Source organism: Aythya fuligula, chromosome 24 (assembly GCF_009819795.1).
Source record: "Aythya fuligula isolate bAytFul2 chromosome 24, bAytFul2.pri, whole genome shotgun sequence".
In the NCBI taxonomy this organism is placed as follows: domain Eukaryota; kingdom Metazoa; phylum Chordata; class Aves; order Anseriformes; family Anatidae; genus Aythya; species Aythya fuligula.
In genome coordinates this window covers 1565332-1579517 of record NC_045582.1, presented here as the reverse complement: position 1 = coordinate 1579517, position 14186 = coordinate 1565332, and the positions used below count along the sequence as shown (strand labels likewise).

Below are 14186 nucleotides of genomic sequence, written 5' to 3'. Positions count from 1 at the left end.
AGAAGTCATGGAAAGTTCTCTGGGAAACAAACTCACCAGGAAACAATCCCGTTATATAAGTCCACAGACTGGCTACTACCGCACCCATGCAGCTTTCAGAGGGCCATTTCTCATTTACTGACAGCAGAGAATCGTACACCATAAAGATTTTTTTTCAACTTTGGCTCTGCTGACCTACAATTTTTTGCAGAATATATATTCCCCTCGGATACCAAGTAGTGCATTAGATTACATCCAAAAAAGACACCAGAATGCTGGCCTACGGGAAAAAAAATGATGAGTTTGATACAAAGCATCAGGACTCAGCATTGGAAGATGTCCCTCTAATTCTTCGGGAGGGAACCTCTCTAATTTGGGGCACATAACCTAAGGTTTTCAAAAAAAAAAAAAGCCCATAAAGTCACACCTGCTTCAACTGTTCACCTTTACTGGCTTGCAAAATCGTACTTGATTTACATGACTTTCAATTCGCAGGCAGTTCTTGTTCCTGGGATACAGAAATGAAATAGTTTGGCTCTCGACTTCTATTTCAGTCTTGCACCGAATTTGCGTTTCTGCTCGAGTTTCTTTGGGTCCATCATATTAAAGCACTCTGTGAGGTTATTAGTGTGCCAAAATTACATACATCAGCTATTTCTGGGTTAGGTCAAGGCTGAATGCAAGCGTTACTTTTTAAAAACGAAAAAAAATGGAACAAGAATGCATCTTCTGGAACATCTGAGAGCGCTGGCTGCTTTTTGGTAGCATCAACGTCTTTAGGTGGGCTTCACGCTGCCATTACAGTACGTAACATCTGCAAGTTTGCAACTGCTATGAATAAACCGTGGGTGAAACTGTGAGCAGTTGCATGTCCCAGCCTCTGGTTACCCGGAGATGTTTATGGCTATCTGTATGACTCACTGCTTAACGAGTGTTTGCGTTACCAAAGGATGCAGAGGTCTCAGTCAAGCATGAGGCCCCATCGTGTTAAGAATTGTACGCGTACAGGGAGAGAGTCACTGCCCCAGAGAACTTGCAGCATAAACAGAATAAGGGAAACAAGCGTGGAGGGGCTGGCTGTCACACAGCAGAGCAGCGTGGCCAATAAAACACTTACCCTCTTGTCTGTCTGTCCAGAGATCTGCAAACTAAATGACGCTGTCTCCCTCTGTACTTGCACAAATCAAAAGGGCAACTGGCATTGTGCAAAACACGATGCTCCCAAACGACGTTTCTTTAATGATCTTAAATGAAGGAAATGGTCTTTAAATTAAGACAGAAATAGGAAGAGCCTTGCGGTGAGCTAACAAACACCACTGCTCAGGGAAGTGTGTGGGGGTTTGATTATCTATTCGTCAGCCATCTCAAACAGAACATCTCGATTTGTTTGTTTATAAGCTAAGAATGCAGTCCCGAGCTATGATCACCAACACATCAGACTCACTCTTAACAGCACCTGAGCCTCTCTGCAGCTTACCCAGAGTCCAAAGAACTTTTTCTCCTCTTCGTTCCATTGAGTTACACAGAAAAGCAGACTGTCTGGTGTCAGAAATTGCATCAAAGACTCAAAATGGTTGAGCAATGCACTGAAGTTCAGACGCTGTTTATTGAACTTGAAGGACTTTGCAGCCCCATGTCATGGCATAGCACAAGAAGCAAGGGGAAACGGTCATGGAAGTGGAGAAGAAAAGGCTGAAAATCTAAGGCTATCACTTTTAGGACAAATCCTTCCTTCTTATAAGAACTTCAGGTTGCCATGTGCTATCCCGGTTTTGGATGACATACTTAAGCTGCCAGCATCTGGCACCAACCTCATGGTAGCCTCCTGGGCACAATCAGCTCTCCAGTGAACATACAATACAGGTGACCTCGAAACCATCCAACTCAGAGGCTGCTACAGTCCCAATCCTTAACACACCAGGCGCAAAGACAGGTTCAAAATTAGTCCCTTGCAACAGAAAGTACCAGCTTCACTTAAATGAAGCTGCAGGAGAGCATATACAATAAAATAAAAAGGCACAAACATGAGCAGAGAACATGCTTTATTGAGAAGTAGATACAAGAATAGCACATTCTACCACATCATGGGAACAGGGTTTAGCTTCTGCACGAGAATGGCCTTCTTCCCTACTCCACAAGAGATCTACTTTGTTGGATAGTTTTATGAGTATCTGGAGTTAGTTACAATACAAGAGCAAAGGGCATGAAACAGCAAAATTCAGTAATGCCCACAAAGTATACATCATGTACTGATGATCTTTTTTTTTTCTCCTTTTCCTTTTTCTTCTTTTTTTTTTCTTCTTTTTTTTTTTTTCTTTTTTTTTCTTTTTTTAAAGGGAGGCAGAGAAAGGCAGACAACCATCAGAAGGGCAATAGAGAACTTTTCCACATAAGGATGGGTCAGTGGTTAACAGGAAACGGCTCCTACCTACCGGTACACTGCAAGTGCTTCACTTCAGTCACCATTCAGTGAGAAAGCACTGGAAGTTCAAAGGAAATTGGCACTACGTGATGCTGCCATCATCTGCTTCACATCTGTGTCCCCCCACTTTTAATCCCATTGGAGCCATATAGCAAACTTGTGGCACAAGGACAGTGGTTATACTTGAAAGCCATTGTACAATAGTTTCTTCCAGTGGTGCTGATGGGACAGAGGAAGTCAAAGCTTTTTTGTTTTACACAGACAAACAAGGATGCACTGTCAGAGAAGCAAACCATCCACGTAGCTTACTGGAGCTGCCGCTGATGCACAGAACGTACACTGTAGGCAATCCAACAACTGACAATATTTGTGTTTCAGAGTTTCTGTGGCTGTTTGGACAAGGCTATCAAATATCTATCTATAGTTAAGATTTTATTTCTTCAGTCTAGAGGAAAAAATCCTCTCCAGTAGGAAGAGAAGTTATGACTCAAGGAAGACCATTCTGGGAAAAAAAATATCTCCAGTGAAATATACTGAAAGGGGCTATTTCTGTGTAAAGGAACCCACCAACTCTAAGAGAGAAACCAGGAAAGCAGCAACGTGTAATGAAAGAGGTCTCTCCAACAGATGTGGTACTGTGGTAGCTCCAGGAGGCCCTACCAAGAGCAACTCCATGAAGCAGGTGACTGTGATGTTCTCAGACACTTAGCCTTGACTCCTTTGGGGTTAACATTAACAATCACACCACTCAGTTACAAGATATGTAAGCTTCTGACTGCACAATATTAACTATGTGAAGACCTGCTATATCATATGGAAAACACTGCTGAAAGAGGTGACGTGTTACCTTACTAAAACTATCTGATATACGGAATGGAACAGTCCCTCAGGCAGGACTAGTTAAAATGCTGAAGTCAGTGTAATTGCAGCTTGTTAGAAAACCAGACTTCCCCCAAACAAGCACTATTAGACCTTGTTCAAAAGCCACAGAAGTTATCTCCGTTACGTACAAAGCAAGGAACCTGAAGGAGGAAACAACCAGATTACAGGACACAACACAACCTCATTGGAATAAGAACGTGAGGGTAAGACCAGTGACTGGACAGGTACAGTACCAGATATCAGAACTCCTTGGGCCAGTGCTGCTAGGAGCTTTGTTTGGGTCCTATACAGATCCAATCCTTGCAACCTCATTGAGGCCGAAACATAAAGTTCCTCAGAACTAGCGTCTGTGGTGTGCACAAAAGATCTGGGCCAGAACAGTACCAAGGGGAACTGATCTTTCGGGAGGGTACTGTACCAGCCAATCACAACAGCAACAGATACAACAGAGATCCCTAGGGTATTTCCTACTGCTGGGGTTCACTGGCTTCAGGAGTGACAGGCAGTTAAGTTCCCTTAGGAGGGGTCCATTTCAAACAGCTGGGATCCATTATCTTATTGCTGTTGGATCTTTTTGCCTCTTTGGCTATCCATTCATCAATCAGATCCTAGGGAAGAGAGCGAGAAAGGGGGGGTTAAAAACAAACAGTCCATGCTGGAGAATTATCCACAGTACAGCACCAAACATCAAAGTCCAGAAATCTGAAGATTTGGGGGAGTAGCCCATTCACTAACTGCTGAGCATGACAAAAATAACAACTCTTTCTAGAAGCACTTCCAACCACACTGATAAAGCTACTGGTAGCTACAAAGCAAAGTCTCAGGGAAGGGGAAGGGAATAAGAGAAACTGTTGTATATTCCGGGATGTATAAACCACTTGTCTCATTTCTAATGAGGATGCAAACGTGACACATTCAGGATTCCATGAATTCAGCTCAGTACTGTCTCATACATTTGCCCGATAAAGGGTTGGCATGATGAGGAGCACGATGGGAATGTTGATCCATTGCTCCCCTAAAAGCTGCTTACAATGAGTAATGTTATTCCATACAGAAAAAAAAAAGTACAGTTGGTGCAGCGTGTTTCTACATTACTAAAGAATAATGCTCCATGCCCATGCTTTATTTTATTAGTTACTGCATTTCAGAATTACAGTGCTCCCCCACTAGAATCAAAAGGCTGGGAAACCCATCACAAAACAAACAAAACGCTGATTCCACTTCATGTGAATGCAACAGCTAAATGTAAAGAAAGGAGCGCAGAAGGAGCCATCAGAAATCTTACCTGTCTTTTTAGGACCAGGTGTTTTCCCTTCCAGTACTTCAGCATCTGAAGTGCCTGCAGTGTACTAACAATGTCAACGGGGTTTACAGCGGTCTCCTGGCTGATTTCTGCAAACCAGTATCAGAGGATGTTAGAATAGAAACAGATTCCACTGCAATGCCCTATAATAGATTTCAACAACGAGTCTTAGGCAATTCCCTTTGAGGTGATACACACAAAATGCCTTGCTAAGGAGCGTTAACATGCAGTGTTATTGCTGCTGCCTGACTTGCACCCTTTGACCATCCTGGTTATCTGCTTGACCAATTGTCTGTGGTCATTTTGCTCTAGAGGACTGATTAATTACAACTAGCTTGAGGAAACACAAGTTTTGGATACAAGCCACGCAGAGCTGTAGAGAAACAGCCCAGCTCACCCCAAAACTGAGGAATAATCAGTCAGTGGGGAATAATCAGTTGAAACAGAATGTTGTAATGAATTAGTGATACTGCTTTTAGGATCCAAGTTAGTATGCTGCAACCCTCTCTAAGAAGGCATAGCAGCTTTTTCAGAACAACCTTGATATTGCTATGAAATACAGCATATTCCTAGGGACCGTTTTGAATATAAAAATGCCATTAAAAGAAGTTAAAATAATCTTAGCTTTCATCTAAAATGTTTGAAAGCCACTGGGTTTGTGGCCAACTGGGTAGCCAGTTTTCTTTCTAAAATTAATATTCTAATCTGGAGCTGTATGACGTTCTTTACTGATCCTTTTCCAAAAATGTTTTTTAAAAGAAGAAGCCAGTACACAGTTTCAAAACTCTGCAAGTTGGCTTACTGTTAATGGTGGCAGGACTGGAAAGGAGCCATCCCCAAATACAGGAACATTCCACTCACTGTGCTGCTACACAAACACCTTTATCAATGCATGACCTACCTCACATTTGAGGAAAATGAGGATGCACTGGTATGCTACTGAACCAACCCACAACAAGTTTGTTCAGGTTGAAAACATACCTTTTATAGAGATCTCTTTTCCTTGGAAATTATGCAGGTAACGAAGCAGAACTTCCTTCCAGTAACTACGGTAGCTGATGAGACCCAGATCAGATAGAGGACGTTCTGGAGAGCCAACTTTTTCTTCTACTTTAGAAAGCAAATAGCCTGTAAAGGAAAGAAAAGTTATTTGTCCTTCCTAAACTACTTTATCCTGACTGTTACCCTCCTCAGCACAAGCAGAGATGGGGTATAATGACAACTGCTCAAAAGTCACCAGACACATTAGATTTTTGGTGAAGCTGTCATACTGGACAGAATGTTCCCAGAATTTTTCTCTTTATACTTACTGAAGTCAATGAGCATTTTGCCGTAACCTTGCCTCATGTACTGAGGCATTGTCAGGATACAAGAAACATTGTAGTTGAGAAAAGAATTCTTCTCCTAGAACCAAGAACACAGAGAATAGGTTAACAGATCTAGATCTGCACCTACAATTGGGTATATCAGAATCCCAACAGATGGAACAAGCCTGTGCAACTGATACAATACAGGAGAAAGGATCAATGGTAGAAAAACCTGCCTAAAAACAAGTAACGTGATTATCCTTCAGCTACCAGCCTAGCTTAGCATCTTACTTTATTAGCCATTGGGTGTTTGGTGGAGAATTTTAAAGCTTGGGATGGCAGCCACGGAGCTGTACCTGAGAAGGAGCCAGTAACGCTCTCAGTTATTGACACTTGGGATTAAACAAAGAGATTGCCTATTTTTTTAGGCAGGCAATGTGACTGAGCAAACAGGGCACAGAATAGAGTCCAGAAAATTGCCTTGGACACTCTAAGCTTAGCCAGTGACTTTCTTGGGGGATCTGTTTAAGGTACTTGAACTTCTCAGCTTCTCCATCTAAGAATTTTTATTCCTCCAAGTACTTTGTAAGAAACAAACACGGTGACTAATACTTTTTTTAGATGTATTTTTCCTCTACATCTTTTTAGATTTTGTTTAAACATTACTTTTGCCTACATTTAAGACACCACTATGCTTACAGGTGACAGTTTATCTGAGCTGATTTTTTTACTAGTAATGCCAAAAGATGCTACAGCAAAGCACCTTCAGTCCCTGCAGAGAATAGTAGGAACAACTCACACGGAGCAGGTTTGAAACTTTATCTTCTCCTGGAAGCAACAAATCCTGAGACCTCAAAAACTTGAAGAGATGCAGTACCGATAACCTGTGTCCTAAACCTCATGCTAGTGATCTAGGATAATAAGTACACATGAAGATTTTTTCCAAACTAACCTTGGAGAAATATCCTATCAGGTGACAGCCAGTGTTGTCAGCTTCTGTCATGACATAGAACAGGAAGGGTTCAACATCATAATACAGTGTTTTATGGTCCAAGAAAAGTTTTGCCAGCAGACACAGGTTTTGACAGTAGATCTAGAAGCAAAAGGAGAGTAGGATACACCTGTTTATTATGGCAGAACATGCCGAGCGTGGAGAAAAACAGACATACAAGGGAAATGAGAAGAAAGTTCTGAATCATCTGAGAAATAACAGTCTAATAGAGCAGCTGGGCTGGGAAACAATTCCATTTATGATGAAACTTGGTAAGCCTAGCTTCTGGAGGGTGGGAATTTGTTTGTGATATTAATCTCTGAATGTTCAAAACATCACATCCTCAGTGAAGGGGAGCAAAGGTTGCATCTCTGCTTGCTTGTACTGTGTTGTATTTATTCCAGCCTTCAAGGTCATCTGCGGTAAATACAAAAGACTCCTCCCAACTTCCAGCAATGCAAAAGTTAGCTTTTTTATGGCTTATTATTGCAATTAGTTACCTTGTTCTTTTTCCCATCAACTTCAAAAACTGAAATGGAGCCTTTGCGGTAGATTTCATCACCCGGTGGATGTTTCCAAACACATTTTGCCTATGACAAGCAAACAAAATCAGGGTGACACTACTATTTTAAGGACAGAACAGGTTACAACAGCTACTGGATATACCAGGAAACACACAGACTTTTTAGCTATGATTAAAAAAAATAATTCCAGGTCCCTTTTCTGTTCTGTAATCCACTAAATGGGACAGAAATCAAGCCTGCATCGAGAAAAGCGGCCTTTCCTTCAAAATGACACAGAATCTTCTCACCTCCTGAAGTGAAGAACTGAACTAACAAGAGTAATGATGTTTAAAAATGCTCACAGCTGATTTAAAGCTCAGGAATCACATCTACCCCAAACCTTACCATGTGTCTGCGCAGTATTGTCTGGCTCTTCATGTATTTGAGACAGAATTCACACATGTAGAGACGGCCCAGGCGGGCGTACTCCTCTGGGTAGGGAGAATGATACCACGTGTCCAGTTCGTAACGGCCAAAAGCAATTGTTTTAATCATATTGCTGCCTTCTGTGATCTGGCCCTGGAGCCGCAACTTTTCCTACGAATAAAACAAATGGATGGCTATTAAAAAAAAAAGATTTAAAAGGATGTTGAGAGAAAGGGGCCCTGTTTATTTCCCTCAGGGAGATCCTTCACTTCAAGTCTTCTAAATTTAAGCAAACTCTGTCTGAGCCCTCTCCATGGGCAGTACTTACTGAACCTTCCTTTCATCAGAAAACACCTTTTCTCAGAACTTAGCAGCACACTAACACTGGGATCCTACTCTTTCTATTACCAAAGCAATGTAACCTGCATGCCATTTCATACTTCTTCCATCATCTGCAGGGAGAGGGATACGGCCTAATGCCCTGCCTTAAGATATCCCAAATGCAGTTGTTACCAGTAAGCATTAAAATATGTCTTAGTTCATTTCTGGAGATGGAAGGTAGCTTTGAAAAGCACCTACAGAAACAATGTAAGTTGAACTGCATTTCAACGTCATTGGCTCATATCAATAGGGCTTTTGTCTTTTGTTTTTAATCACTTTTTAGCTATTGTTTCAGCAGGTGAAGCAAACCCTCTGAATGACTTCACTTCAGCGTTAGCCCTAGCCTGACTTTGCTGACTTGGCTGGGCTGCAGAAGTTCTTATAAGAAAAGCACCTACCTGCACAAGTACAACAAAACCCAGAAAACATTCACATTTCTGAACAAATACATTTGCTATGAGACATATTATGACTTAGGACTCTCACCAGGTCCTCAGATGCCCGTGCTTGTGCTCTTCGGAAAAGCTCAAGGTCATATTCACTAGTCAGGTTTTCAAGTAGAGGTTCCCTAGTATTGCCATAGGTTTGTCTGTGCTCCTGGAACAACAAAACAATACGAGTTTTTGCCACCATACTGCAATTCAGCTGTTGAATCTTGCAGCTTTTCCAGCTGAGGATGTTGCAGGATGACTGCAATAGCCAAACTCCCACTTAGTGGTCTCATTCCAGGCAGGAAGGAATCAAAGAATAAAACTGCTGCTTTTACCATGTATTTTTCTTTTTGCTCCTTGCTTAATCCTGAGTTCCTCTTCTTCCTGAGCTCAGCTACTTTCTCTTTGTACCGAAGCTGTCTCTCGGTTGGTGCCTGAAATAAAACAAAACAAAAGAGGTTGAAAGCTTCTTTAGGCTTCATCCACTTCAAACATTTTCCTGCACCTTCTCACCCTAAAGAACCTCTGCCCTGGCTTCTATTTGACCGCGTTTGTTGTCTCTGAACCAAACCTGCACACATGAGAAAGCACTTCAAGTACAACACAAGAATGTAAACCAGTAAATTTTATTTCCTTCTGTGGCCTGCATTTGCCAACACACCTCAGTCCCACAAGACAGGGTGCATTCCTTATGCGCTGCTTAATCATGTGGAAAGCTCAAAGCTGACTCATGAAATCATCTTGACTCAAGCTCAAGTCTCGTGAACTGAGAAACGTAATTCCCTTTGGTTATATCCTCTTTGATTTAGTCAGAGGAAAATGGTAGTTCACAGTTCTGCAGAAATTCTCTTGTCATACACATCAAAGCACTCAGAAAAGATCAGCCTGAGAACATTTCCAGCCTCCTTTGTAATATTACTGGCCGATGCCATTTCTCGGCTCTCACTAGCTGTTCCAGTCTCTCATTGAAGGGATAAAATAAATTTCCCTCGCTGAAACAAATTGGAGATGGCAAATGGGAGTGTCAGGACTCAGCACAATAGCTTATCCGACAAGTGAAGAAGGGAGATCAAGTTAAAGTCTTTGTCACTGGAAACCACAAGCTGAGGTTTTTCCAGTTTGAACTAAGCAGCCTTACCTGGTGTCTGGTGGCGTGCCTGTTGTTGTCATCCTGCCGATGGGCCAGCATCCTCTCCTCAATCTGTTTATCTCGGCTCTGTGCTCGCACCTGGAAATCAAAACTCATCTGTCAATACTGCAGCAAACGACTATCCACGCTTCCATCTTTTCTATTTCTCTGGTTTCCATTTCTCCATTTCCAAGTCTTGACATTTTGTTCCATAAAAGCATAAAGAAGATAAAACAGAAGACTCGGTTACCTTGCACTCATCTGCTGAGAGATTATGATACAGTGGACATCCTGATATGGAGAAGTGTCGCTCGTGTTTTCCAGTTAGGTGGCCTGCAAAGAATCAGAAATAAAAGCTTTTACCACATGATCGTAAAGAGGTTTAAAAAGTATCACAGATGGCCAGATAATGCATACAAGCTTCTCGGGGAGATACTCAGTTTATTACCAGTGTGGTAGGAGGAAAACATTTCATGGTTCATTGCACAAGCTTTAAGAACAAAGAAAGAAAATCCTTTTCATACTAACTGCATTTCATGCAAGCACCCAGATCTATTAAACGACTGCATTCGTTTGTTTATGAAAACCTGCTTTTGTCAGAGACCAGAACCCTGCCTGCAAAACTCTGCATTTTCTTTCCTCCCACACCTGTGCTCACACTCCTGACTTGCTCTTTATCCCATCATCTCCCAAACATTCCCATTGAGACAACACCTCCAGGAAGAATATACCTGCTGATATGCTCCACATCCCTTCTCTATACCCACTTCTCAGTAATGTTGCTGATCCTAACTAAGTGCATATTGTAAAATCGTATAACTCAACTGAGGGGGACTTTGAATATCACCGCAGGAAAGCAAAAATCAACAAATTAATCCTGGAGCTGAAATTACCTAAAGAGTTACAACCAGGAGTGGGACATTTCATGTTGAAATTGTAGCTTTCATGGAAGCGGCGGCGCTTAGGGCGGTGAGACAGGTCACTTCCAGAATCCTTCATGGACATGTCCTTGGCAATGCTCTCATCATGGGATACATTTGGACTGGAGATATCAATATCAGACTCTGAGGAAGGGGCATTCCCGGTGGGGGTACGAGGTGGAGACTCATCGTGATCCGCTGCATTTTTAGTGTCTGAATAAGGATCAAGATGTTACAAATTGGTCTGAAAGAAAGCTTTCAAAAAAATACGTAAAGCAACTCTGGACAGCTGTCTCAAAGCCTCTACCCTCAGGATATTACACTGTGCCCACATAGAACGGATTCACGTACTCTTTCCAACAGCATTCTGCAAACTCTCGACACCTCACTGCACCCTACGTACCTCTGTCAGAGAAGTCAACCACTTGCTCAGTTTCTGATCCAGATGAACGAGTCTGCCGGAGCGGGTATTTCTTTGGAGTCACAGGAGTGGGCTGCTGCTGGCTGCGAGTTACCCTCCTCGTAGAATAGACAGGCTCTTCTGCTCCAAATGACGGTGGATTACGAACCGGGCTGGAATCTAATTTCATGGAAATACCATAATTACATCTACAATAACCACTGTAATTCAGTGAATTGCCTCACACGTGCTCTGAGGTCTGTAATACTAACATCTGACAGCTGGGTGTCAACACAGACTCGTATCCTACTACTGTGTGTTAGCAAAAAGATAGGTCTCTGTTGGCTCTGTTCTTCTGAGCGTACAACTCAGACACTTGTACAAACACTGAGGAATCTGGAATTAGATCCACTTTCTCTGGATGCAATTACTTAATTAGCTAGTAATTACAAAATGACTCCCATTTGCAAAGCTAATAACAGTTAGCTTAGATAAGAACTATCAGCATTTTAACAACCCTTGAGAACATCAAAGCTGCTTTTGGTGTGGAGCTATATTTGGGACCCCATTTATGGTTTTGTAAACCTATACTGCTCAGCCTGTAAAACTGATTATTTGGAATGAAAATATTGCTTTAATACCCTAGCAATATCACAAGCATCCCATATGCTAAAACACCTTTCCTCTTGTTTTTAAAGCCTAACCACCAGATGACTGCACACATCTATTTCTTACCTGCAAGAAAATCTGTCACAAACCAGATTATTTGACAAAGTGTATACACAAAGCAACGGAACAAACTTATCTAAGGTCATTTCCTCCCCTTATGCCTCCATATGGCAGCTTATTTATTAACCGACAGGAAATGGCTCCACTAAAACTAAAATTGAGGAGATGGACACATTCAATGCTTCCTCGTACACTCTGGATGCCACAGTAGAAGCGTAAAAAATAATGATCAATACATTAATTACAGTTTATTGCAAAGTAGCATCAGCAAGTCACGAGAATGCATCTATCTCCCTTGCTGTACAGACAACCCCCCCCACAAAACAAAACAAAACAAAACAAAACTAACACTTAACCTTAAGCACAAATCCATCGAGCTTTTCTATGGTAACAATTTGACTAATTAGCTGGAAAGTAATTACAGTTCTCAGCCAAATTAGGCAGAGCTGGCAGCAGAATGAAGGGGCTTGATTCCCACCTCCTTTAAGCAGACAGCTTGACTTTTTGAAGAGGATAGGATTTGATTTCTCCCACCAGTGGGAGCGCTACATCAGGTACAAAATCCAAGCGTTTAAGCTACAAAGCTCAGGAAGGTGGCACACACCAAGCCTCCTGCCACTTCTGTGTTTAAGGCAACGAGTCATTCACCTTGAGAGCTTTGGCTGAGCCTGGCCGAGGAGCGGGTTACGCGGGCAGAGCGCCGCGACGTGCCATCGCTTTCCGAGCTGTCTGTGTGCTCCGGGTCGGTGGAGAAATCCGAGTCTTCCGTCCCGTCTGAGCTACTGCCTGCGTTCCTCTACAACACCACAGAGCCAGCCGTTAGCACAAAGGCACTGAAATCTCTATGCTGTATTTATGCTACGAGGACGCACAGAAATAAGACACAGCTCGATGCTGAATAGGTGAAGTCACCGAGCCCGGGGGTGTTGGACGTGGCGCTTGGGGACATGGTTAGGGGGTGACATTGGTGGTAAGGGATGGTTGGACGAGGTGATGGTGGGGGACTTTTCCAACCTTAATGATTTTGTGATTTTATGAGGTATTTAAACTAATATACGCCAAGTGTTTTCCTCCAGAGGCAATATTTTTTTGTAACACACACTGACAGGCAACGCCTGACGCAATAACAGGTTGCTGAAAACGGATGAAGTGAAAACCCCCAAAACAACACACGACTTTATTTAAAGCAAAAAGTAAATGGAATTTGAAGGGCGGACAGGACGCGTTGTTGCCTCACGCTGCCAAGCCAACAGCGCTCCCACAGCAGCTGCTGCCCAAAGCAACCGAGGACGAAGCCCAGCGGCAGCAGGTGCTGGAATAAACAGCGCTGGGCTCCCCGGGGGACAGCAGGAAGGGTCGGGGAAGGCAGCGGGGGACGGGGAAGGCGGCGCCGGGCACACGGCGGCGCCCGCCTCGCCTCAGGGCCCCGGGCGGGCCGCAGCCTCCCCTCAGCCCAGCCGCGGCGCGAGCGCGGCCCCCGCGCCGCTTTGTTTTGCGCCCAGCCGAGCCTCGCCGGCCTCAGCCAATCAGAACGCGCGCGGGAGGGAGTCGAGGGGAGAGCTGGCCAATGGGGATTCAGAGAGGGAAAAGGCGGGGCGGAGGGGTATGATTGACGTGGGCCGGCAGCCAATCGGTTCGAGGCTCGCTGCCACAAACATCCAGCCGGGGGGGCGGAGTGGGATGGGGGAAGGGAGGAACAAGGCACGCGCGGGGAGGTGACCGTTGGGGGCGTAGATGGGCAGCCGTGAAGACCAATCAGCGGCCAGCCCGGCAAGACAGCCCAACCAATAGGCGGCCAGCTCTCCAACCGCCTGCCCAATGGGAAAAGCCAGGAGGCGGACCGCGCTACAGGCGGGGGGGAGGGAATAGGTAACCGTTGGGGGCGATGAGTGACGGCTACAGCGACCAATCAGCGCCCGGCGGGCCCCTGCGGCAGCCATTCAGGGAGCGAGGGGGGCGGGCGCTGGGGGGTGAAGGCCGCTATTTTCCCCCCGGTTTTGTGCCCGTGAGAAGCAGCTGAAGGGGGGCAGGGAGATGGGGGTTGCCGCAGCCCAGGCCAGTCGCTTGGCCGCCGGTCGCCTCCCCAGTCCCCCGGCCGCGCTCACCTTCCTGCGCGGCATCCTCGGCGGGGGCGGGGGCAGCGAGGTTGCTTGGTCCCCGGCGCCCCCAGGCCGTGAAGCGGCGTTCGCCGCCGTGTTAGCGCCGGCGGGCTCCGTGGTGACAGCCGCGTCTCCCGTCCTCCGGCACGGCTGCTCCGGCGGCGCCAGCCCGCTCCCGCCGCCAGCCCCTGTTCCCTGCTCGGTCCCTCACGCTTCCGCCGGGACGCGGTCCACACCCCCCCGTCACGTGACCCCGAGCCAGCCTCACGCCAGCGGGCGCCGCC

General features: G+C 44.8%; 1 protein-coding gene across 1 annotated transcript; it reads right to left on the bottom strand.

Annotated features, from left to right (window-relative positions):
- Positions 1 to 2004: 2004 nt before the first annotated feature.
- On the bottom strand, positions 2005 to 14110 carry KAT7 (lysine acetyltransferase 7). Its single transcript, XM_032202825.1, has 15 exons — positions 13909 to 14110; positions 12452 to 12599; positions 11078 to 11254; positions 10648 to 10887; positions 10005 to 10087; positions 9764 to 9853; positions 8961 to 9059; positions 8681 to 8791; positions 7793 to 7984; positions 7385 to 7474; positions 6846 to 6986; positions 5897 to 5990; positions 5568 to 5714; positions 4569 to 4675; positions 2005 to 3891 (listed from the first exon to the last, which is right to left on the bottom strand). The coding sequence occupies exons 1-15, from the start codon at positions 13921 to 13923 to the stop codon at positions 3790 to 3792; spliced, it is 1836 nt and encodes a 611-aa protein (XP_032058716.1). The 5' UTR covers positions 13924 to 14110; the 3' UTR covers positions 2005 to 3789.
- Positions 14111 to 14186: the final 76 nt, after the last annotated feature.